Below are 27,391 nucleotides of genomic sequence, written 5' to 3'. Positions count from 1 at the left end.
ACAAGAGTTTCTGGATAATTGATTAATTAGGCTGGCCAGAAATCAATCAATTGTTTTCTCTTGATAACCAAAGACAAGCCCAAGGAGAGCCTGAAAGCCTTAAATACTTTGGGAAAGGGAATGCCCCTGACAAGTGAAAATCAACTCTGATTGATAAACATTTAATAAAGTCTTCAGCTCCTCCTGGATGAGAATATGGCTTGACCATGAGACTCAGAAGCCTTAAGCAATCTGAACAGGGGAATTATCTTCATCCAGACCACTTTGGTTGGTTTTCTCTTTCACGGGCTGCATCACCCTAAATTCTAATGGAGGGATAGAAGGACAGAGGCTCTTTTTTATGAGATAAAAACTCACCTAGACTGGATTTTGTCTATATGCTGAATAGAAGTTAAATCTCCTAGTTGGGTGGGTGAGTGGGGTCCCAACCAAGATTGAAGAGTATGTTCCTTGAGGCTAAGACAATCTCATCAATCAATCATGTCCTTCAGAGAATGACTTTTTACAAGGGCTGGGCCTTAAATGAGGAAATGAAGGAGAAAGAATCTGGATCCCAAATTAATAATTGGTTATTAATATAATAGTAAAATAATTTCTCACAGCTCCAATAGACTGTCAAAGATGTCCACAACGAAAAAAAAGTTTATCCAAGCCCTCATTTAGGCTTCCCTTTCAAGCACTGTAGCTCTGCCCCTTAATAATTTATATCTAAAAATGAAGGAAAGATTTGAGAGATTTTAGGAGCAAAGAGGGTTTAGCTGTCCAAACAAGGCAAAGATTGGTAGACGAGAAGGTAGTAAACCTATGGACATCCATTTGATTCCAAGAGATATTTACGTGTGGTTGCAAATTCCTGAGTTTTATACACAGTTGCTACTCAGTTGACATTTTCTAATATTATCAGTGAGTTAGGTAGAGGTCTTAGTCATAATAACTAAGTTATTATGTTAATACTATGTTATGTTAATGTAGTTTTTTATATACAGTAATTACTGCAAAAATTATTATTCCCATTTTGTAGATGGAGAAATCAAGGAAAAGGGAGGATAAGTAACTTGTCCATGATCACACAACTGTTAAGTGTCAGGGGCAGGATTCAAACTCAGACTCTAAGTCTGGGGTGCTTTTCACTTCAAAGCATCACCTCCCATGTTTCTGGAAACGGGTTATGCCTAGAGTTTGTACTTCTCATCTTTCTCAAGTATAGGAGTAAAAGAGTGGTACTAGGTCAGTCAAAAGGAGCAGGTGTTCAGGGTTGCTTCTTGAAGATATGAAGGTTCCATTCACCGAGATAGGCAGTTATAGTTACATAGGGCCATGAAGTATATTCTTCAGTGTACCCTAGTTAGTAGATCCTAACTTCATTCCTCCCTACCCTGGAAATGCATTGGGGAGAGATTTCTGTTTTTCTGACAGATTGAATTTCTCAGGGATTTTAGTATTTCGTTTTGTCAAGCTATTCCATGATCTACAACCATGCACTTTTCTCCCCTGTGCTTCTTTCAGGAGAACACAGCATGAAAACATTGTGCTGATTTCTAATTAACAAATAGCACCCTGAGGTCTTAGACTTCTGTCTCCGGTTTAATTACAGCTGTGAAGAGGATATAATGAAACTGAGGAGAGTGTCTCTACATGATAAACAACAAGGCTCGGTTCCATTGTTAGATGATCTGTAAAAGTACCAGATGGGCAAAGGGATTGGGTTCTTACTGCAAGGAGTCATACCTGACAGAGGGCAACCACTTCCTTTAGAAATTTGAAAGCTAGTTCATGACAGTTCTGAGATCAAAGAATTAATCCTCTGGCTCTCATGATGAATTTTACAATAGATTAAACATGATGCTCATGACCAAATCCAAGCTAAAATTAAAAATAATGGTAATAAAAAAATTTAAGTGTTCTATGCTCAACTCACCAGAGTAGCAAATAGATGATAAAGAATGAAGTAGATGGCAACCACAGGTGCCCACATGTGGCCTACAGCATTGAGAGTTTGGTCCATGACATCTACCCATCCTTCCTGGGTAAGAATCTGGAACATTGACATAAATGCCTAAAAGAGAAAAAATGAAAAGTATTAAGAGAGAAGCTTTAGGTCTGAATTTGACCCTGAAATTGGTCTATGCAGGCTCAATTTCAAAATCTAGGCTGTTAGGGTAAGAAGAGTCAGGACTCGGGTGGTTATGACCCAGGCCTATTCATTGTTAACAAGCGTCAAAGAACAAACTTGCAAGAATCATGCTTAAAGAACTAAACATGTGATGCTGAAAGGTGAGAAGTAGAAAGCCATTCATATTATCCTCCAACAAATATTTACGTAGTTCAAGGTATTGCCAAGAGAGACCCAAACAAAATTGCAATGTGGTCCTTGCCTCATGGAACTTGGAGTCTAGTTGGACAGGTAAGTAATGAATACAAACAATTATGAAAAAAGATAGTGGTTTAAAAATAATTTTATTGATATGTTTTGTTTAATGTCACCAATATTTCCCAAAGAATTCTTCCCCTCCCTAGAGAGAAATTCCTTAAAATGAAGAAAAAGGAAGAAAAAAGCCAAAACAGCTTAGTCAAAGTTAATCAGCATATTAAAAAGCTTGATACTATATGCAGTGAAAATCAAGGTAAAATCTGAAAGTACAAGGAACCTAAAACCATTAACACATGCTATCAAGGGCTCACTAAGTGCCAAGTCCGGGTGTTGTCCTGGCTTCCATTTTTTTCTTGTGTGGTGACTCCGAGGGTCTCAGAACTAGAACACTGACCCATGGAGATCCGCAGAAACCCAGTGTAACTCAATCATGCTGATTCGACACAGAATAGAGGACCTGCTTTTATGCCAATTAATCTATTAATGAACTTTTATTAAGTACATATATGTCAAACACTGTTCTAGGCACCGGGAATGAAAATGTAATGAACGAAATAGACCGCTTGCACATGGAGATTATGGTTGCTTATGTTGCCTGGAGATAGTCTGGGAATCCACCTGAAGGTCTTAAAAAGCACCCTCAATTTGTCCAGGAATCTACCCTCCAATATGCATACTAAGAAATATTGACTTACATATCTCCAGTTTCCATAAACTTGCATTAATTAATCAGTTCATAATCCCAAGTTTTTTTTAAAGTCACTAACTCTCCAACTAGTACACAAACTGTGTTTCACCACAAGCACTTGGGAACAGGGTGGCATCTAACCTTGTTCGTTTAATAGCCCTGGGAAAGGAAAGAATGATTTTTGATAACTGTAAGCTGGTGTAATTTTTTTTGACTGATCTTAGTGTCTATCAAAGAGCTATGTTGATTCAAAGAAAGGCAAGATTTTTCTGGTGGAGAAAAAAGAGGGAAAGTTTCATGGAAGAATTTCACTACCTGAGTTTGATGGATTTATGGAAATTGGGCAGGTGATGTTATAAGAGAGGGTATTTTTGGTTGAGGAAACAATATGAAACCATGGGGTGTGCTTTGGGAACAGCAAGTCATCTCTTTTGGCTAGAGTTTGAGATAGAATAGTGATAAGTAAGCATAGAATATTACATAGGTTTTATTTCTGACATGGAAATTTATTCCTCTTATGTCCGTCTGTATATATGGCAATAATTTTTTGTTTTTTTAAAATAAATTTACATGTTATGAAAAAAAAGTCTAGAAGAGGTAGGCAGGGACTTCCCTTAGAGGAGTGCTAATAAGTATTTAACAACTAGCTCTCTAAAAAACATTTTATATGTAACTCAATTTAAAGTTTAATATGCATTATTAACATTTTTACCACAAACTGCTTAAACCTTGAAAATCAATAATATAAGCTATACACTGATTTTATAGCTAACTTTCAAGGTGCAAATACTCATGCTGAAAACTTAATAGCCAACAGAACTACTAAGAGCTGACTGCAACATACCTTTGGTAAGGCTAAATTTTGGAGGCCGAGCTGGGAGGTAATAAACAGCCATAAGGTTTTAGATCAAGGAGATCAGTTAACAAGTATTTAGGCAGCCCTTATTTTGTGCAAGAATACACTGTGTTAAGCACTGAGAATACAAGGTGAAGCAGAAAGACAACCTTAAGGAGGTTTTCTATCTTTAAATTATTTTTTATTAAGTTAAGGATTTCCATTTACTGGAGTTTGCATTCTAAAGGGGGAAGATGACTTAAAAGAGGGAAGCCAAAAGGTGTGTGGGAGAACGTACTAATTGGACCATGGTACACAAGATCCCATGGAGGTTCAGCAGTGCAATCTGGAGAGGGACATCTTCAGTGTGGGTCTTCTCCTTAAATTAGAGATTCTGGGAAGAACTAGACAATCAGAAGGTGAGAAGTGCTGCAGAGTGCTTCTAAAGGGGGTAGTCTCCAGATGGAGTGAATTTCCAGGGTGAAGTTTCTGTGGCATGACAGAGAAAGTCTGGTGTACATAAGTCAGCACAGTACTCTGGAAGTGGATGGGATGAAGGTAACATGATTGGAACTATGGTCTTAAAGTAGTTCTTCCAGTTTTTTGTAGGCAAATAACGTTTAAAGAATGCAAAAAATTTGGGAGTGGTGGTCTGACTCACCTCTTATTTTCTTCGGATCAAGCTATCCATTTAAAAATCTTGGTAGATTATCATGTTTTTGTCTCTGAATCACAACGTGTTATTTACAGCATACTAGAGCTGCAAGTCTAAATGCTAATACGACAACACTAATAATCCTAATTTTGCTTTTATGGGACATATCTGCCAAATGATTCCAGACATCATATTAAAAACATGGCTTTTAAAAACATTAGAAAATTATTAAATGATATTGCCATGCCAAACAACTTAATAACAAACACATTTAGAGCTATAAAAATGGCCCAAATCCAAGGCCCTAGCAAGTCTAAAAAATAAGGAATTTCAAACAGTAAGTCAAGCTTTTAAGATTCATTCTCATTATAACAAATGAAAAATAGAAATTTCTATAAAAGGCAACCCTTTAAAATGACATGGTAGTATGACAATATGACAGAGCTAGAAGGACTCAAGGGATCACCTACTTCAACAACTTATTCTTACAGATAAAGAATCCAAGGCACTGAAAGTCAAAATGATACCTTTACTAAGGTATCAAAGCCATCACGTGGCAGATGTGGGATTCAAATTGAGGTCTTCAGATATTAAAGCCATTTCTTTTCTACAACAATTTAAATTGATAAGCATTTATTAAGACAGTACAATGTGTCAAACAATATGATAGGCACTGAGAATAAAAAGAAAATGGCAAAACAGTCCTCAAACTGTTACTATCTTACTAGAGAGGACAGTTAGGCATACAGATAACTAGATACAAAATATATCAAAATAAAGTTATTGCTGTACACCATAGAGAATAAGAAATTTGGAACACTGGGGATAGGAAGGGAAAGGTACTAACAAGAGGAGACTCAGAAAAAGTAGTGTAATGTGGCAACCAAAAAAATTCTAATGTGATATTGGGGTACGCTTAGGGAGACAGAGTTGTTAGGAATAAGAAGATGGTAATAGTACTTCTGTATTGCGCCCAATTATATCATGTCCAGAGTATTATGCTTAACAATGGCAGAGTTTGAGAAGGTCAATGATAAGTTGTGTTTTGAAGGAATCTAAGGATCTTATAAGTAGAGGTGAAGAAAGATAGTTATCAGGCATGGGGGTTACATTGTGCATAGATATGGAAGCACGAAAAATAATGTTATGGATTGGCAATGTTAAATAGGAGAGCAATTAGGTCTCTTAACACTACAGAGATGTTTGTTGACAATAATGATGATGGTAAGACTGACAAAGAGAAGTAGATGGATCTCCTTAATTTAAAAAATGGTTTTATACTGTACATTTTTTGGATAAAAACTGAATAAATGCATAGAGAGGTATTGGAAATCCACAAAAAAAATAAAAAAAAATAAGAGGAAGAAATGATTGAAGTACAAAGACCTGAAGAGAGACACTCATGGAGCAAGAGCAGATTGTTAGCAAGGAAAGATAAATAAGAAAAGATAAGTGGAGCAAAATGGAAGTCAAAGAAAATGGGCAGAGTATGATTGCAGATAAGTTAAAGTAACTTTTCTAAGATTTGTTTATTTATTGTTTCCTTAACTTCTTTTATAATTTATGTTTGGATTTTCTAGCTTTAAGAGGGGAAAGTTGAAGTCCTCTATTAGTATAGTTTTACTTATACTATTTACTTATGTAATTCATTTAATTTTTCCTTTAAGAATTCAAATGCTATGCTATTTGTTGCACATATGTGTATATACACACATGTGTATGTATATATACATATATGTGTATATATACATATGTGTGAATATATACACATACATATATGTGTGTATATATGTATATGTATGTGTGTATATATATATAACTTTGTTGTCTATTGTTCCTTTTGGCAAGATGTACTTTCTCTGCTTATTGCTTTTAATTAGGTCTAATTTTGCTTTTGCTTTGTCTGAGATCATGATTGTTACCTCTGCCTTATTTATTTCAGCTGAAGCATAATATATTTTGCTCCATCCTCTCCATTTAACTATGCACATCTCTGTTTCAAGTATGTTTCTCTTAAATGACATATTGTTGGATTCTAGTTTCTAAAGTATTCTGCTATTGACTTCCATTCTGTAGATGAGTTCATCCGGTTCTCATTCACAGTCAGGATTACTAACTATGCATTTCTCTCCACCTTATTTTCTTTGGTTTATCCTTCTTTATTTTTATCCTGTCTCTTTTCTAAAATATATTTGACTTAGGATGACTACTTTATCTGTCCTCCCTTTTATCATTTCTTCCTTCCCCCGCTGTCTTCCTGTTAGATAAGATTTCTATTACTAAATGAATAGGTTTTTATGTGAAGTATATGTGTATATATACTTACACACACACATATTCTTCCTCCCCCCGCACTTTGAACCAATTTAGATGTGAATGAGGTTTAAGCATTTCTTTCCCCACCACAACCATTTCCCTGTCCACTGTAAAAACTTTTCCTTGCATTTATCTTTTATGTGAGATAATTTTACCCATTCTTCCTCCCCCTTCTCTCTCTTCCCAAGGCATCCATCTTTCCCACTTAACCATTTTTTTACATTATCCCAACATAATCAATTCACTTCCATGCCCTCTGTCTATGTAGAATCCTTCTAACAGTCCTAATAATGATAAATTCTTATAAGTTACATGTATCATCACCCCTTATGGGAAGGTAAACAGTATAACCTTACGATTTCTCTCTTATACTTACCTTTTTTTCTTCTTTTGAATCTTGTATTTAAAAGTCAATTTTTTTATACAGTTCTGGTCTCTTCATCAAGAATGTTTGAAAATTTTGTTTCATTAAATATATATTTTCTCCCCCTTGAAGGATTATACCTAGTTTTGCTGAATAGATTATCCTTGGTTATAAACCCAAATCTTTTGCCTTCTGAAATATAATATTTCAAGCTTTCTACTCCTTCAAAATAGTTGCTGATAAATCTTGGGTGGTCCTGACTGTGGCTCCATGGTATTTGAATGGTTACTTTCTGTCTACTTGAAGTATTTCTCTTTGATCTGGGTGCTCTGGAATTTGCCTGTAATATTCCATGGAGTTTTCACTTTGGGATCTCCTTTGGGTGGTGATCAGTGGATTCTTTTACTTTATATTTTACCCTTTGATTTTAGAGTATCAGGACATTTTTCCTTGATAATTTCTTTAAATATGATATCTAGGCTCTTTCTTTGATCATGGCTTTCAGGTAGTCCAATGATTCTTCAATTATCTCTCCTTAACCTATTTTCTAAGTCAATTATTTTTCCAATGAAATATTTCACATTTTGTCTATTTTTTCCATTTTTTTATTTTACATTTTGATATCTTATGGAGTCATTACCTTCTACTTGCCTAATTTTAATTTTTAAGGAAGTATTTTCTTCAGTGAACTTTTGGACCTCTTTTTTAATTTGGTCAATTTGGTTTTTTAAGGTATAATTTTCTTTAGTATTTTTGTGCCTCTTTTACTATAACTTTCTTCCTTTGCTCACATTTCTTTACCATTTTTTCCTTCACTAGTCTTACTTTATTTTGAAAAGCATTTTTTAACTTTTCCGGGAAATCTTGTTGGGCTTTAGTTCAATTTACAATTATTCTTTGAGTCTTTGCTTGTGGCTGTTCTGACTTCATTGTCCTCTTTTGAGTTTGGGTCATGATTTTTCCTGTAACCATAGCAGCTTTTAATGGTCAGATTTTTTTCTTTATTGTTTGTTAATTTTATCACCTTATATCTTGATTTTGAATTTTAGTCTAAAGTTGGGCTGTGTCCCTATCATTGGGGAATGGGGATGGTAGAAGACAATGTCACAAGCTTCACGCTTTTTTTGCACTACTGTTTTCAGTGATAGTTCTGGAAGGGTGGGGTTGGAAGTTTTTAATGTTTTCAAGGTGGTGATATCTGGAGAGGTGTGGTCCCTCCTCTCTTTGTCTGTACTTTACCCATGAACCAGAAGGACTCCAGATTCCTTGGGATTACAATGAATAATCAGGGTCCCTGAACCCTTGTTACCAGAAGGCATACTGCCCATTGGGGTCTTGCTCTAGCTTAACCAAAAATGCTCCTCTCTGTCCTTGAACCATATGACACAATGGATTTGCCAGACAGTACCTGTCTCCATATCCAGTGCTAGCATAGGGGTCACCTGTAATCTTTCTCTGACCAGTTACCAGTTCCTCTTACAATCTCTGGCTTAAGAGCTCTCTAAACTGCTGTTCCTTCTGTCACCAGCACCCGGACCCCTCACTGGTGTTTCATATGGACCCCAGGACAGCCTATACCTTCACATCAGAATTTCTCTTTCTGACCTTCTAAGTTGTCTTTGGCTGGAAGAAGGCCTCCCTCTGACTTTTTATTGATTCTGTCATACCAGAATCCAAATTGAGGCATTATTCTAAAAATTGTTGGGAGGGGAATTTTAGGAGAGCTTGGCTGAGTGCTTTCTCTGCTTTGTCATCTTGGCTCCAACCCCATATTTACCTTTGATGTTAGGAAAAACTTCCTCAGAACTAGAGTGCAAAACTGGAGTAGGTTACCTTGGGAGGAGCTATGTGTTCTAGAGTTTTTCAAGCAGAGGCTGTATGGCCAACTATTGGATTTGTTATAGTCAGAATTCCTTTAAGTATAGGTGGGATTATATAGTCACTAAGTTTGTCTTACAAATCTTAAATTTGTAGATCTACACGTAAAAAAAAAAAAAAGAAAATTTACCTAAAACAACAGAATGGTAATATGCTTAGAACCAAAGACAGACCATATATGCATATCACTACTCCTAAACTTTTCATTTGATCGCTGCTGGGCAGGTAGGTGGAACAGTGGATAAGCTTGGAGTCAGGAAGACTTCAGTTTGCACCTGGCCTCGGACACTCAATAGCTGTTTGACCCTGGGCAAGTCACTTGACCTCTGACTGCCTCAGCTTCCTCAACAATAAAGTGGGGATAATAATAGTACTTATTTCCTAGGGGGTGTTGAGAGATTCAGAGATAATACTAGTACACCACTTAGCAAAGTGCTTACCATACAGTAGGTGCTTAATACTTGTCTCCTTCTTTGCTCCCCTTCCCTCCCCCTGGCTCTGGAAGAGAAAGTGAGGCTGGTAATTAGACAGCCCTCCTTCACTCAAATCAAAGTCTTGTAATTGCAAGTCATGTCATCATCTCCCTGATGTCATGGTCCTCTCTGAGAATGAAGGACAAACCACAGCCACAACCTTTCTTCCTATAGATGATGAAGCTAGGTCCCAGAGAAGTTAAATGAGTTGCTCTAGGTCACACAAACCAATCAGTGAAAGAACCCAAACTCACCAATAATTCCTGACTCTCTCCTGTACTATTACATAGAGTATGAAGGAGAATCTAACCTTAAAAAAGAGAGAGACCTTATGTCTATGTTAGAATGTATAATTCAAACAATTTTTTTCCTCTTCATTTCAGGTTAGAGTTTTATGACAGTTGTAGCTATAGAACAGAGGTTCCAAGGCAGCTTTTCATTTTTAAATATATTGTGGCATTTTCTTTAGTAAAGCTATAACTAATGTAATAATACCTACTCATCAAACAATTCAATAATACCAGCTAGTCAAAAAAGAAATTCAGTTGACATGTTTTTTTGTTTTTCAAGAAGTGGAACAAAACCTGACAATTAAGATTGGACTAATTTATTCTAGGCATTTTTGATGCCAGATATTCAAGTGTTACTCTTCAGACTTTGGCACCAAATGACACAATTTGTTTTCTCATCTCATGGTACCTTTCCTGAATGCAGCAGCTGTTATGCATTCAGGGAATGCTTAAGAACAGGAATTTTGGGGCAAAACAACAAGTCATGTGGGCAAGAACACAAAACTTTTTCCTCACTGTTTTCAGAGCTTAAGTAGGATCCATGAAGGCAATCTAGTTTCTGCTTAACTTAGTTACCTGAAATTCACATTATGAAAAGATCTAAAATACATTCACGATTAAAGCTTTCTATTACCACTGGGATGTCTGTGTTTGTTAATAGTTACTCTTGGGTAGTGGAATGAGTTTGTGAATAGGAGTCACAGATTTAGATGCAATACCACGCACTCATTAAGACATCTCTGGTTAAATAGAACATAAACTTTAACATGAAGGAATTGGACTAGATTATATTTAATATTGCATCCAGCACCAAAATTCTATGATTTTTTTTTCATGGATTAAACAACTAAAAAATGGTACTACTCAACAATTCTTTTTTAAAAACTGATATATGATCTACCATTATGTTATATTCCTAAAACTGATATTTGTCATATTTTGTCAAGTTCTAAAATACCAATGTCTTGGTGATAACTAGCATTTATATAGCACTTTAAAATTTGCAAAACATTTTAAATACATTATTTTATTTGAGTCTCACAATTGTCACAAGAGGCAGGTTCCAAAAGTATTATTACAGATGAGGAAAATGGGGCTAAGGGAGAGGTTAAGTGATCAGCCCATGATTAGACAATTAAAACATGCCAGAGTCAAGGTCTCAACGCTGGTCTCCTTCACTTTATATCCCATACCTCATCCACTACTCGACACTCACCGAATTACAAGATTCATGGGGTTCCTCATTTCATTGAAATGATATTTGAAAATATGTTCAGTTCCGAATTAAATAGCAATTTGCAGCTGCAAAATATGAAATTAAACTTTGCTACCTACCTCAAGTAATATTTGGCAGCAAAATTCTAAAGTCACTAGAGGTAGAGATTTCTACTAAAGAAAGTACGTTTATTAATAACTAAAAACTAATGTAGCAATCACTTTTCTGAGTAAGAAATCATGTTTTCTTCTTCAGAAAGTAAAGAATTAAGATTCCACCCACATGTAATACTTAAACTCCAGAATTTGGGTAAGGACTGAAATACAAAAAATGCAAAACATGGCAGCATTCTAAATTCAAGAGCTGAATGTCTTTAAAGAAGAAAAGGGGGGAATTAGTTACTTTAAGTTTTCATAAGTATGGATAGTGAGAAATCATGGTTCCACCTCAAGTAGTCCATTTTCATATAAATAAATAATACTTTTGGTAGTGCTATGTTTCCTGAGGCAAGAGGTACAGAAGCAAGCACATCGTGCCCTAACTTGGTTACAGAGATTTGGTGGCTGCTAAACATACATGGATAGAGAGGTGGACAGATGGGAAATCCAAGATAACAGGTGACCCGATATCATTAACAGTTCAAATATTCCTTTAGAACTAATACCTTTCTTTATCCTTAGTGTTCTTATGCTTTAAAAAAGCAAGTTTTTGTGATGAACTAAAGGTAATGTTTTCCTATGATTACCCAGAGGTAACTGCAAACATGAACACACACACACATAAAGTACATAGCACATATGTATGCATGGGTGTATATTTTGTGTGTGCTGTAATTCTGTTACAGACAATAAATGTCATAGGATTTTAGGAAGGTAGAGAGGACAATGTGGGCCTGAGTAGTCAGTCTTGAATGAAAAAAGCTGTATAAACATTTATGAAACTCCTGCTATGTACAAGGCACTGGGGATATAAAAGTGAAATAGTCTCTTCTTTTCAAAGAATTTACATTGAATTCTCCATTCTATTACCACTCTCTTTGATACTTTTTGACTAACCTTGCCTCTGAGAACTGCAAAGGAAAGGAAAGACCTTTTGCTATAATATCCAATTGAGATTTCTATAATATCTAATTTGGAAAATGCTAATTACTGATTTATGTATTTATGTGTGCATACATATGTGTGTGTCTCACAGCAGGGCAAGGGCTAATATTATAATCATCCTTATTTTACAGATGAGGAAACTGAGGATGAGAGAGGTTAATTGATTTCTTCAGGATCTCACAACTAGTCACTGAGGTGGGATTTTAAGTCAGATCTTCCTGAGTGTAGTGTATCAACTACACCATTATGTTGCCTCTTGATTTGGTGCAGCACCAAATTCTTGTCAGCACTGTGAGTATTCAACAAACATGGTAAACATCACAACAAATGACAGATAATTATGTCTTCTGTAGGGTTGGAGATCTCTTTGTCTACGATGCCCTTCCTTATGAGAAAAAAAAGAATGAATGAAAGAAAGAAAGAAGGAAAGAAAGGAAGAAAATGATCTACTTGACAACTTACAGAACAGCTCACCTTTAATTCAGTGTGTGCCTGCTGTGTCTTACAACTAGGGAGGCCAAAAATAGAAAGAAGGCCTAGCTTGATGGTATTCACTGAAGTGCAAAAGTGACACCTCCTTCTGTGTCAATTATCATAATTATGCACTAGCTCTATGATATTCTTTCTACCCCCCTCTCTCTTTCTCTCTCTCTCCCTCCCTCCCTCCCTCGCTTAAATATCTGCAATTAAAAGAATATATGTGTGTATGTGTATAAATATATATACATATATATTAAATCACACTGACTTTGTGATATTTATAATATTTTATAGGATAATTCCTTCCTCTAAGTGTCACTTAACTGCTCATATTCTACCTATTTTTTTAAATGGTTATGCATAGGAAAATAGTTTCTGGGGAACATAAGATTTTTGACTTGTATGAGGAGCCCTAGCTAGGTTCACTTGGTGTCTTTTTAAGAAAAGCTTGGTGAGAAAGTACTTAGTAGATCAGTGAGTTATTCACATATTCTTGGATGTGGGTAGGTAACTACACTATTCCTTTACGTTAGTTAAGAGACACAAAACGTCTCCTCTTCTCTACCTCAATAGAAAGAATTGCATAGCACTATTATTAATAACTAGCTTACTATCTGGGAGAAAGGGAAATGCAATTCCCTAACTGACTCTACAAGCCTGTATTAAATACTCACTGTGTATTAAGCTCTGCCAAGTGCTGGAATACAAATTCAAACATGATGCAGCCCTTGCCCTGGAGGAGCTTAGATTTTTAAAACGAGATTTATTGAACACTTGTTTTTTAAGGAGTCAAAGGCAGAAACATTAACCAGATAATATATTTTACTCTGATACTTTGAAAGTTCTGAGATTCCATTGACACAAATTACAACCTCTCCATAGTGAATCACTGCAGATCAGGAGTTTTTGTGTCTGACCTGTGGTAGAGCCTTCTGAGCTCATACCGGTCTCATCACCCACAGTCAGACACATTGTACCTGGACACCAACATAGTGATGTCATTTTGGTCCCTTTGAATAACAAAGGCCAATAAATAATCAACACATATGTGTGTATCTGTACATGTATATATATATTATATATATATATATACACATGTGTGTATATGCATGTATAGAAAAAAAGGAGAGTGAGAGGAGGAAAATGGAGAGCGAAAAGATGGAGGAGGAGGAAGAGAAGGAAGAGAAGGAGAGAGAGAGAGAGAGAGAGAGAGAGAGAGAGAGAGAGAGAGAGAGAGAGAGAGAAGATTATGAAGAAGCCAAAATGAGAATAAATGTATTGGATCAAACTATTCCCCTAATGACCAATCTTCTGCTGATAAGTTTGTCTATCCTTGTTGCATGACCACCAGTTGGTCATCAGGCACACCCACTAAAAGGAGAAAAAAAAATTCCTAGTTTAGTTACACCCATTTGAGACTGTACTATAATGATATACACTACAAGGTCAATTCCATACCACAATGAGGCATGATAAGACTTTAGTGGTGGGAATATCATGTACAATCCCAGAAGAGATAAGGATGAAACAACTTGAGTTGATAGGTAATGACAATGATGGGATAATATTATTAAAATATAGAATTCCTTACTTAAAGGACACTCAATATAGTGAACTGATCTTCACGAAAATAATAAATCATAGTACCAATCCTATGAAATACTAATAAACCTGGAACAAAGAGTCTTGCATATTGGATAGATCTGTGGAGGATTTATGTCATGATAAAGACAAGATGAAGAGAGGTTGAGGAGCTGTGGATGAGTTGCAATCTTTATTTCTTGAAGGTGCACCAACACTAAAGAGATCACAGATCCACCAAGTTATGGAGCAAGAAGAATCCCTTTCAGAATATCTAATTTTCAGGTTTGGATACATGCTCTCACATGAAGGCAATATAAAAGGAATATGAAACAAAGTCTAATCAAGGCTGCCTAATAAACAGTAAAGATCTATTAACAAAATAATTCCTTTTATAAGAAATGGCTAAAATTTTGGGTTTTTAAAAACTAATTTATACCTCTAACTAGAGATAAAATGAAAAGATGAATTTAAAAGTCAAGACAATACATTGCTTTTCCCTTAGCCCCAACAGAATGCAGTTTTTAATGTAAAAATTTCAGGTTCTGCATGGTCTTCATAAATATTTTTATTATTTATTTTTAGTATTATCAATATATTTTGTTATGAAATCAGTTTACATCAAATATAATTTATAAAATGTTGCCTGCATTCCTAATGCTGACTTTCATTGCTCCATGGGGTCAAAATATTTTTCAATCTAAGAGCTCATATTTCAAATAAAAGCTCACAATTCAAGTAGAAAAACACTTCATTAAATAACATTTGCTTTACAATCAATTTGCTCAGAATGCTTATATTTCATAAACAGTCAAGAAAAACTGAAAGAGGGAAACTTGTTAAAATAGTCTTCCTTTCTCTTTAAAGTCATGAAATTTATGGTATTTTCAATTCATTACAGGGTCACTTGTAGAATAGCAAAAATCCAGTGCTGTGCACATGTAATTTCAAAATGATGTGAGACAAGAGTGCTGGGTAAATTAGATGTGTTTATATGCTACAATATGCACTTTTACATATGCCTTGAAATTCACCTATAATAAAATCTGATACTGGACACATATAGGTATAAGACAGTTATATCATTGGCCCTGTGTAAGGAGATTCAACTGCCAATAGAACATAGAACAATATCTCTAAGACCTACAGCAAATTTCATTAAAATTTATGGAAATCTATAATAATTGTTCAATAAACCTTTGATCATAAGTTTTAAGAGAGGTATAATTTAAGGAGAGTTACGTTTGCCAAAGGTGTTTATCACCATATAAACAGTTCGGAGTCCAAGCTGATGAAAAATCCCTTGTGGATGATGAGGTCATCCAGATGTTCCTATTATGAAACACATTGTACTTATTGCATCAAGCCCCAGAATATTGCAGAGCCTCTTGGAGACTGTCTATAACTATTCAAAAGAATTTAGCCTGTACATTCTCATAAAAAAGAGCAAGTGGAGCAGGAATGTTTTATTGTCCAGAATATGATGTAAAGTTAAGTGGATGGGTAGACATGAATGAATTACAATCTGTATCACTAAAAAGAGAATCTAAATTGATGAGCTTACGGAGTAATTTGAGCATGAGTATTTTAGAAAGAGCTTTGATATCAAATCTTATTTCTAGAGCTGCTCACTGAAGTATTTGTAAAAATTCATAATCAGCATCACTTTTATTAGCAAGAACAAGGACAAGCTGACATGAAACTGTTCTCCATCACTATTAGAATATTCTACATATTTTGCTGTTGTTTAGTATTCAGAAGAAGATGGGCATGCCACAACTGGTATTTTTTAACTGATGATGCAATCACATTCTCAAGTTGGCAGGCAGAACTGTTTTCTTTCAAAATAAATCCAAATTATTTTGTTTGCTTTCTTATTCCCAAGATATTTACATATACAAAATTTGATGAAAAGAGGAAAAAGGGAAAAAATAGTACATTTTTTAACAGTTTAAAGTCTGCTGCAAAAAGGTCTACAATGATGAAAATTATTAACCTCATACAAATCTGAACATAGATCTACTCAGATGTATAATTTCATCTATTTGGGTATTCCCTCCAATATTACAGATTGCCACTAGTTTATGTGTATCCTCCCTGTGAGACTCTTGCACATGTCTTATCAAAAGTGTGCCATGGGTGGAGTTGAAGAAATTTATCCAAAATGCTGCTGGGCCCCTTCTCCTAAAATCGAGAGTATAACAATAGAACATTTAGGCTGTCCACGTGTAATCTTTCCTCCTATTCACCAGCCTATTCCATCTCTTCTCTCTACTTATCTTGTATTTACTTATTTATGCACATGTTGCTCCCATTGGAATGTAAGCATTTGGAGAGCAAGGTCTATTGTTTTCTCTTGGTATTCCTAAAACTTGGCACAAATGCTGTCACATAGCAAGCACTTAATAAATACTTCTTTACTAGTTGATTGATAAAATCTTTTTCACTCATCCATTTCCCCAAGTATATCCTAAACTCCAATTTTTTCTTTGAAGTTCTTTGTTCTATGTGGCAATCTGCTTACATCTGTTGTGAGTCAACTCCAATGCCCTTTAGTTAACATTAATTTTTATGGATGGAAGTGTTCCATGACTCATAACCACACGACAAAACTGGTAGAACACTGATATTAAAACCACGTGCTTTCACTTTCAGGAGAAATTTGGGATTATTAAATGACCTTTGCAACTTTCTGAATGCAATCAATTCCCTTTCCCATGCTATTTAATTCTTACCTTAGGGCAGCTAAGTGTTGCAGTGGACAGAGCACCAGTGCAGGAGTCAGGAGGACCTGAGTTCAAATCTCACCTCAGACTCTTGACACTCACAAGTTGTGTGACCTTGGGCAAGTCATTTAACCCCAATTGCCTCATCCTGGGTCACAACTCCAGTCATCCTGATGAATATCTGGTCACTAAATTCAGATCACTAGTCTTAACCAAAATAATATTAATATATATCAATGCATTTGTGGAAAACAAATTTGTAAAAAACTTTGGATTGTGTTTATACTGAGTAATTTTTTAAAAGACAATTGAGGTTAAGTGATTTGCCCAGCTAGTAAGTGTCTGAGGCTAGATTTGAACTGAGGTCCTCCTGACTCCAAGGTCAGTGCTCTACACATCACAACACCTAGCTGCCCCTTAGTAATTTTTTAATAGTATTTTTTCCAATTATATGTCAAGACAATTTTTAGCATTCATTATTACAAGATTTTGAGTTCCAAATTTTTCTCCTTCCCTCTCCTCCTCCCCTAGTCTGAAAATAGTAGGCAATTTGATATACCTTATACATGTGCTATCATGTAAAATGTATTTCTATATTAGTTACAGATGTGGAAGAAGATCAAAAGGAGAAAAACATTTAAAAGAATAAATGAAAAAATATATATACTTCAATCGGCATTCAGAGTCCACCAGTTCTTTATCTGGATCCGAATAGCATTTTCCTTCCTGAGTGCTGTGTACTTGTCTTGGATCACTGTATTGCTGAGAAAAACTAAGTCATTCATTGTTGGTAATCACATAATGTTGCTGATACTGTGTACAGTGTTTTCCTGGTTCTGCTCATTTCACTTTCTATCAGTTTGTACAAGTCTTTTTAGGTTTTTCTGCAATCTGCCTGTTCATCATTTCTTATTGCCAAACAGTATTTTATTACATTTACATGCTATAGCTTGTTCAGCCATTCTCCAATTGATGAGCATCCCCTCAGTTTTCAATTCTTTGCCACCACAAAAATGGCTACTAAAAATAATTTTGCACATAGAAGTCCTTTCCCCTTTTTTAGATCTCTGGCATACAGACCTTGTAGTGGTATTGCTGGATCACAAGGTATGCACAATTTAGTTGTCCTTTGGACGTAGTTCCAAATTGCTCTCCAAAATTGTTGGATCAGTTCACAACTCTACCAACAGTGCATTAGTGTCCCAATTTTCCCACATCTTCTTTAACATGTATAATTTTCCTTTTTTGACATCTTAGCCAATTCTGATAGGTGGGAAGTGGTACCTCAGAGTTGTTTTGGTTAGCATTTCTTTAACCAAAGTGATTTAGAGCATTTCTTCATATGTCTATAGATAGCTTTGATTACTTTGTCTGATAACTGCCTGCTCATATCCTTTGACTATTTGTCAATTGGGGAATGGCTTGTATTCTTATAAATTTGACTCACTTTTCTATATATTTGAGAAATGAGGCCTTTATTAACTACATTTGCTATAAAGATTGTGTCTCAGCTTTCTGCTTTCCTTCTAATCTTGGTTGCATTGGTTTTGTTTGTACAAAGGTTTTTAATATCATCAAAACTATATATTTTGCATTTGGTAGGGCTCTCTATCTTTCCTTTGGTCATGAAATCTTCCCTTGCCCATAGATCTAAGAGGCAGACTATTCCTTGCTTTTCTAATTTGTTTATGGTGTCACCCTTTATGTCTAAATTATGCATGCATTTTGACATTATCTTGGTATATGGTATGAGATGTGGATCTAATACCTAGTCTGTGTCCTATTGTTTCCACAGTTTTTGTCAAATAGTGAGTATTTATTCTAAAGGCTGTGGTCCTTGGGGTTATCAAACAGGTTACTCTGGTCATTGACTACTGTGTCTTGTGTACCTAATCTACTACACTGATTTACCATTCTATTTCTTAGTCAGTAGCAGACTGTTTTGATGATTACTACTTTATATTATAGTTTGAGATGTGGTATTACTAGGCTACTTTCCTTTGTATTTCCCCCCTTTAATTCCTTTGATAACTCTTGACCTTTTTTTCCAGATTAATTTTGTTATTTTTTTTCTAGCTCTATAAAATAATGTTTTGGTAGTTTGATTGGTATGGCACTGAATAAATAAATTAGTTTGGGCAGAATGGTCATTTTTATTCTATTAGCTTGGTCTACCCATGAACAATTGATATTTTTCCAGTTCTTAGATCTGACTTTATTTGTGTAAAAAATCTTTTGTAATAGTTTTCATCTAGTTCCTGGGTTTTTCCTGGCAGGTAGACTCCAAAATATTTTATATTATCTACAGTCATTTTAAATGGAATTTCTCTTTCTATCTCTTACTGCTGGGTTTTGTTGACAATACACAGAAATGCTGATGATTTATGAGAGTTTATATTGCATCCTGCAAATTTGCAAATGTTGTTAATTATTTCAAGTAATTTTTACTTGATTTTCTAGGGTTCTCCAAGTATACCATCATATCATCTGCAAAGAGTGAGAGTTTTGTTGCTTCACTGCCTATTCTAATTCCTTCAATTCCTTTTTTTCTTTTCTTTATTGCAATAGCTAACTTTTATAGGAATATATTGAGTAATAGTGGTGAAAATGGACATCCTTGTTCCAACCTTGATCTTACTGGGAGGGCTTTTAGTTTATCTCCAATACAGATAATGCTTGTTGACAGTTATAGATAATCATTACTTATTATTTCCTTTATTCTTATGCTCTCTATTGTTTTTAATAGTTATCGGTGCATATTATTTCAAAACTTTTTCAGCATTTATTGAGATAATCCTATGATTTCCATTCATTTTGTTATTGATATAGTCAATTATGTTAATAATCTTCTTAATATTGAACTAGCCCTGCATTCCTGGTATAAATCCCACCTGGTCACAGTGTATAATTCTTATGATATATTGCCATAATTGCCTTGCTAGTATCATGTTAAAAATTTTTTGCATTGGTATTCATTAGGGAAATTGGTCAATAATTTTCTTTCTGTTTTAGTTCTTCCCAGTTTAGTAGTCAGCACCATATTTGTGTCATAAAAGGTAGAACTCCTTCTTTGCCATTTTTTCCAAATAGTTTATATAGTAGTAGCATTAATTATTCTTTAAATGTTTAGTAGAATTCACTTGTAAATCCATCTGGTCCTGGAGAATTTTTTCTTAGGGAGTTGATTAATGGCTTATCCAATTTCTTTTTTGTTTTTCAGATGGAGTTATTTAGGAATTCTATTTTCTTATCTGTTAATATGTATAATTTATATTTTTATAAATAGTGATCAATTTTGCTCAAATTGTCAGATTCTTTTGCATATAATTGGGCAAAATATTTCCTAATGATTGCTTTTATTTATTCTTCATTTGATGTTGATTTCACCCTTTTCATCTTTGATACTGGATATTTCATTTTTTTCTTTCTTTTTTAAAGCAAATTAACTTTTTAATTTATTTTAATTTAAATTTAATGTTTTTATGAATTTAAATAAATTTTAAAAAATGGCTTTTTTATTTTATTTTTTTCATAAAACCAGCTCCATATTTATTCATTAGCTCAGTAGTTTCTTTTTTTTTTTTACTTTTAACCTTATTAATTTCAACTTTGATTTTCAAGACTTCCAATTTGCTGCTCCACTGAAGAATTTTAATATGTTCCTTTTCTAATTTTTTAGTTGCATGCCCAAGTCATTGATCAATAGATCTTTTTTTGTTGCTAATGTAAGAATACAAAGAAAAAAAATTTTCCCTTATGTACTGTTTTGACTGCATTTCAGAAATTTTGGCATGTTGTCTCATTATTATCATTCTTTTTAATGAAATTATTGTATCTATGATTTGGTCTTTGACCTACTTTTTCTTTAGGATCAGATTATTTAATTTCCAAATAATTTCTAACCTATTTTTCTATTGTCCTTTGTTGAATGTAGTTTTCATTGCAGTATGATCAAAAAAGAATACATTTAATATTTCTGTCTTTCTATATTTGGTTTTTAGGCTTTTATGCCATAATACATGGTCAGTTTTTGTATAGGTGCCATGGGCTGCTGAGAAAAGGTATATTCCTTTTGGTTCCCATTCAGTCTTCTCCAAAGGTCTGTAATATCTAACTTTTCCAATATTCTATTTAATGCCTTAGTTTCTTTTCTTGTATATTTTTTGACTATTTATCTAGTTCTGAGAGGAGAAGGCTGAAGTCCCCTGCTAGCGTTTTGCTTTCTATTTCTTCCTGTAACTCACTTAACTTTTCCTTTAAGGGTTTGAATGCTATACTGCTTGATGCATCGATGTTTAGTATTGATATTGCTCCATTTTCTATGGTACCTTTTAGCAAGATGCAGCTCCTTTCCTTATCTCTTTTAATTTGGATTATTTTGCTTTTACTTTGAGATCAGGATTGCTACCTCTTCTTTTTTTTCCTTCCTCTGAAGCACAATAGATTCTGCTCTAGTCCCTTACTTTTCCTCTCTGTGTTTCTCTCTGCTTCAAGTGTGTTTCTCATAAACAACATATTGTAGGGTTCTGGTTTTTGATTCATTCTGATATCTGCTTCCATTTTATGGGGAAAGTTCACCCCATTCACATTCACAGTAATGATTACTGTGTATTTCCCTCCATTCTATTTTTCCTTCAGTTGTCCTCTTTCCTTTTACCTTTTACCTCTGCACCAGTGTTGTGCTTCTATCTACCACTTCCCCTGATCTGCTCTCCCTTCTGTCACTCCCCCCTTCCTTTACTTAATCTCTTCCCCTCTTGCTTTCCTGTTGGGTAAGATAAATTTCTATATTCAAATGATTGTGTATATGATTTCCTCTTTGAGCCAGTACTGAGGAGAATAACATTCAAGCAGTGCCCTCTGCCCACACTCCCATGTAAAATAATTTACCCCATTCTACCTTTCCTTCCTTCTGCACTCAGTGTACATTTCTTTCTCATCCATTAATTATTTTTCATGTCATTTCCTCAAATTTATTTTATGCCTGTATCCTCTGTCTATGCATATTCCTTCTAGTTGTCCTACTAGTGATGCGATTGCTAACAATTACTAGTATTACTATGGAGGGATATAAATAGTCTGTATGGTCAGACAATTGCATTTGTCTGTTGATCTGTGATGTATATATTGCTTATGTCAGGCAGCTGGAAGCCCAGTGTGTTGATTTTGATTTCTCTGTATTTTCTTTGAAATTAAGGGTGCTAACTTTTTCTCCTGAACTAAGTGAAAGATACATGTGATTGGTTAAAGTGATTGTTGACCCCTCGAAAGTTGCTTTCCTTTTAGAAATGTAGATCTAAGAACCTGTGATAGCAGGCCTTCCTGTGTATGTCAGGGTGCTTGCTTTTACAGCAGGTCAGCTATGTTTTGCTATGAGGCATTTTACATTTTCTTTCATTTTTTTTGTTCTTTCTAATTTGTTTAATTCTTGATGTCTCATATAGTCATTAGCTTTCACTTGCCCAATTTTAACTTTTAAGGAGTTGTTTTCCTCAATTAGCATTTTTACTTTCTTTCCCATTTGGCTAATTGTACTCTTTAAGGAATTGTTTCCTTTAGTGGATTTTTGTATCTCCTTTTCCATTTGGCCAATTATGCTTTTTAAGCAATTATTTTCTTTCTCCAAGCTGTTCATTTTTTTTCATAATTCTCTGGCATCACTCTCATTTCTTTTCTCATTTGTTCTTCTACCTCTATTATTTGACTTTTGAGCTCCTTTTTGAGTTCTTCTGTGAGTTGTTTCTGGACTTGAAATCACTTCCTATTTTGGGGGGGGGGTTTGTCCATAGGGGTTTTTTGCATTATTGTCATCTCCTGTGTTTGTGTCTTGGTCTTCCCTGTCACCATAATAAATTTCTATGGTCTAATTTATTTTGTTGTTTGCTCATTTTTTCCTTTTGCTCTTTTTCCTTTCTTTTAAATTTGAGTTCTCGCAAGGTAGAGGGGCACTGTTTCAAGCTTCTTGTGCCAGGGGCTGTAGACCCTGTCTGTTTACCAGGTTGCACTGATGTTGCCCTGAGACTCACAGGGGACCCTCATGTCTTATTCTGTGCTGATGGGGTGGAGTAGGGAGTGGCTTGTGTTACTGGAGGCCATAGGGGTCTGGCAGTCTGTTTCACTTTCCTCATTGGTAAAAATGCAAATAATAATAGCACCTTCCCTCCTAGGGTTGTTGTGAAGATCAAAAGAGATAATAATTTTAAGGTGCTTAGCATAGTGCCTGACACAGAGTAAGCACTCTATAAATGTTAGCCATTAATAAAATGTGTTTTTAATATTGGGCATCTTTGTTAAAAAGTGCTACACCTATTAACATTTTCAAGAGTAAAGGCAGTAACTTTGTACTTTTTTCTTAAAATCTAAAATTAACTAATATACTTCAAGTGTAAAAGAATATAAGGAGACACTTGAATGCTAAAATTCTTATATGAAAAATATTTGTGTTAAGGGTCAGGAGGAGAATCAAGGGGTGCTGAACAATTGTGTATTTTTCCTCTTACAATATGCCTTTCAGTTCAAGCTATTTTTAGTTGAAAGGTACACTTCCCACCATTTATGTTAAAATAATTTTGAAATGCAACCATCTAGCTGACAAAACCAACAGCTCTGAAAATGATACCTAGAGATTTATGCAAATAGGGGACTTCTGAATTAATTTTCTTCATAGAACAGACTGTCAAGTTTCTTTGAGTATGTATGCCCTATTTCTTAATTAGCTATTTTGCTAATGTTACTCATGCTAAATTTTCATAATGTGAAAAATCTACTTCATTTTCAGATACTGCAAAAAAAAAAATCAGGTGAAAGTAGAAACCTCTTACTTTCTGTATAATTAAAAATACACACAAACTGACATGCTCAAAAAAAAAAAAAAGCATTTAACTTAACAGCAACATCAAGGAACAGATAATAGCAAAACTTTGTAGTATAAAAGGAGCCCTGGCTGCATTGTTTTGTTCCTGATTTCCAGCAAATGTGTAGCAGTTTCTGATAGTATGGCACATAAAGACATTTCTGGAAGGTTATTTGCTTACATTTCATTGGGAAAATTACACTCAAGAAATCAGTGCTTTGCCTACTAATTTCTCTCCATAGAAGAAGGAAAGTTTGACTTGTCACAAAAATAAGACTGAATTGCTCTTTCTCCAAGCCATCTTAAAAACACATTTCCTAGTATCTTTTCTTTGTGACTCATAGAAACATCTTAAAAGATCTTAAAAATATACTAAGTATGAAAATTAGAAAATTCTTCCAAATGTATGTATACATATATGTATATGTGATGGTAACATGCTACCTAATTACTTCACTGTTACAAATCAAGTTTCTTTTTTTTTTCTTTTAAACATCACCTTATTATCCACTATATGGACAATCTTCTGAACTTGCAAGTCTCAGTGTAAGATGGAAAAATAAATACCTACCTAAAATATTTTCTTTTTAAGGCAAAAGTCATACAAGATTGTCAATAATATTATCATTTGAATATTTGTTCATCCTTGATTACTAGAGATCACCCCAGGGAGTCTAGAAATGTAAAAGAGAAAATATATAATGAAAGTCTTCATTCATTTTTCTCCCTTATTTTGGATGGTGATGCAAGGGACACAGAATAAGTGACATCTAAGGGAAAATTAAAATGAGTTAAAGTTGGACAGTGAGAAACCAGGATGGAAAAGAGAAACCACTAAATTATACGGAGTCTTGATTGGTGTCACAAAACATAATTTCACCTCTCAGGAGAACACGAAGGATAGTAAGGATGTTTTTGTCACGATGAGCACGAAAATTTCTAGGGACAGCCATTGCTGCTAGCTGGCATTCTGATATGTGGGTAAAACTACTATTTATACATATTCATCTTACATATGCATTGTACATGATTAAATATTAACATTATATAAAGGAAAATAGCATATGTATGATTCTTTCTACTCAACTGTAACTATTATTAAATTTCAAAAAATGCTATCAATATAATAAAAAAGGAAAGAAAACAATTAGAGGTAAGAAATTAAATTTTATAGCTTATGGGTTAAGATATGAAACTTTTTTTAATCTTTATACTAGGCTGCTCTAAGATATTTGTCACTATATGTACTATATGCTACACCATCCTACTTGATACCCTCTCTTAATTTGGCTTCCATAGCACCAACATGGCAGACGTAAAAGAACCATAGACTTGGATCTGGAAAGACCTTAGGAGGATTTTAATCTAGTCCCCTAATTTTACAGACAAAGAAATTGGGGTCCTCACCCTATGTCACAAAGATACTAAGTGGTAGAGATGGAATTTAAGCCCAAGTTCTATGCTCTAAATCTACTTTTATTTCCACTAGTATACTGCCTCTGACCTCCTTCTCTGACAGCTCCCTTTTCCATTTCTTTGATTAGCTGCTCCATTCACCCATTAACCATCGTGCTTTTGCAAAATTCCTCTTCTAAGACTCATTCTTTTTTTTGGTGATTTCATCACTTCTACTGACTTCCAAATTATTGCTTAGGTATATGATACCCAAATATAATATCCTAAACATTCTCTGTAGTTTAGTCATATTTTCTCAACCATCTGACATGCTGATCTGCATGTAACTTTAGTATTTCAAATTCAATATTTTTATAACTGAACTAAGAATTTTCTTTAACCCTTTTAACCTATTTCCCAGGAAGTTCTATTTCAAGTAGTAGCACCATCTTTCAAACTTGTAACCCTAGCAAAATTGAATTGGCACTTATGAGATTTTTCATGCTATTATGTGAAAACATGTTATTTGTGACCATTATAGAAAGACAGTGGTCTCCTCTCACCTCTGTCAGTGTATCTCATTTGCTTTTAAGTCCTTTCTATTTTCAGGGGGAAAAAAATAGTTTCAACTCTGAAGATTTTCTTTTCTTTTTGTTACCATATATCAGTTTCAACAAAAACATGATTTGTTTGATGTTACAGCATGCCTTAATCTTATATATAACTAGACATATGTATTCGGGTGGGACCATAGTCTAGAGGAGGAAAGCTGAAAAAACTAAAAGACAATAGAACCATTTTTCTTCAATTCTGTTCTAATAGCAGCTAATCATAAAATAATCAATGATTCCCCCTGATTCACTCATAGTATAGTTCACAAGCAAAATAATTTCCTTTCCCCACCTCCATGAAATTGAATTCACATGATTTCTCTCTGCTATATGACTGTGTTTGCTTGATGCTAAAATAGCCAGTTTATTCAATATTATAAAGCATTAGAAAAAAAAAAACATTGACTTAAATAAAGAATTCCAGTTAAAAACCACTTCTGTGAAAGTTTCAAAGTTTGGATTTTGTTTTTGGGTCTGAGGTCACAATTAATGAAATATGCTAAGGCAATAAGTGGGCTTATGAAATTATTTTCTTATAGTTGAACACATCCTCATAATTACACAACTGGCTGAAATGTGTAGAGATTACAAAGAAAATCCTGCTGTTTACTGGTGATTTTTTAAAATTATACAACTTGTTAAAAAAAATACGTGGCTTTTTCTCAATGAATGAGGTCCACACATAAGTTATCAAATTGATACAACCACAGAGACAACTTTGTTAAGAATCTCTTATATTAAACTCAAGCAAGACATACAAAAGTGATGTATGCTCACAAAAGAGATGTACCATATTCGTGGAAGAAGTCCTGCACAGGGTTCAAGTTAAAGAGAAGAGGAATTTCCTAAAGATGGGAAAATGGTCTTTATAGATGACAATGAATTGATTATGCAAATCTAAAAGCTACTTCAGGGTCTCCTCAGAGATATCCAAAACTACTCCAGGAGATAACAAGAAAAAATAAAACAAAGTCAAAAGGCTAAAAAAGAAAATATATGTGAAATATCTCCAAAGAAAAACCTACTGACCTGGAAAATAAATAAACAATACAAGTAATTGAATAATTACTGGATTCTCTGAAAGCCATGATTTTAAAAAAAGAGCCTAGACATGACATTTCAGGAATTTATAAAAGAAAAATGCTCAAATATCCTAGAATTGAAGGGTAAAGTAAAAATTGAAAGAATCTACCACTCACATCCTGAAAAAAACCCCCAAATGAAAACTCTCAGGAAGATTATAGTCAAAATTCAGAGCTCCCAGGTGAAGGAGAACATAGTGCAAGCACCCAGAAAGAAAGCATTCATATACCCTCAAGATACAGTAAGGACCACACAAGACTTAGCACCTAACACTAAGAAGAAAAGAGGGCTTAGAATATGATTTTCTGGAAGGCAAAGGAACTAGAATTCTAACCAAGAATTACCTACCCAACAAAATTAAGTACAATCCAACATGCAAAACAATGGACAGTTAAGTGGACTTTTGAACATTTCTGAAGAAAAGACCAGAGCTGAAGAGAAAAATATGATATTCAAATACAAGACTTAGGAGA

General features: G+C 34.5%; 1 protein-coding gene across 1 annotated transcript in view; it reads right to left on the bottom strand.

The window, feature by feature from the left end:
* Positions 1–27,391, bottom strand: part of NALCN (sodium leak channel, non-selective) — a 526,457-nt gene that overhangs the window by 179,701 nt on the left and 319,365 nt on the right. Inside the window, exon 15 of the mRNA XM_072622030.1 lies at positions 1,919–2,056. Within this exon, the coding sequence (XP_072478131.1) occupies positions 1,919–2,056 (138 nt within the window). The remainder of the gene's footprint in view (positions 1–1,918; positions 2,057–27,391) is intronic.

The sequence above is a fragment of the Notamacropus eugenii genome, chromosome 6 (genome assembly GCF_028372415.1).
Source record: "Notamacropus eugenii isolate mMacEug1 chromosome 6, mMacEug1.pri_v2, whole genome shotgun sequence".
Classification (NCBI taxonomy): Eukaryota; Metazoa; Chordata; class Mammalia; order Diprotodontia; family Macropodidae; genus Notamacropus; species Notamacropus eugenii.
Note: the sequence above shows the minus strand (reverse complement) of the source record. Positions and strands in the feature narration are given on the sequence as shown.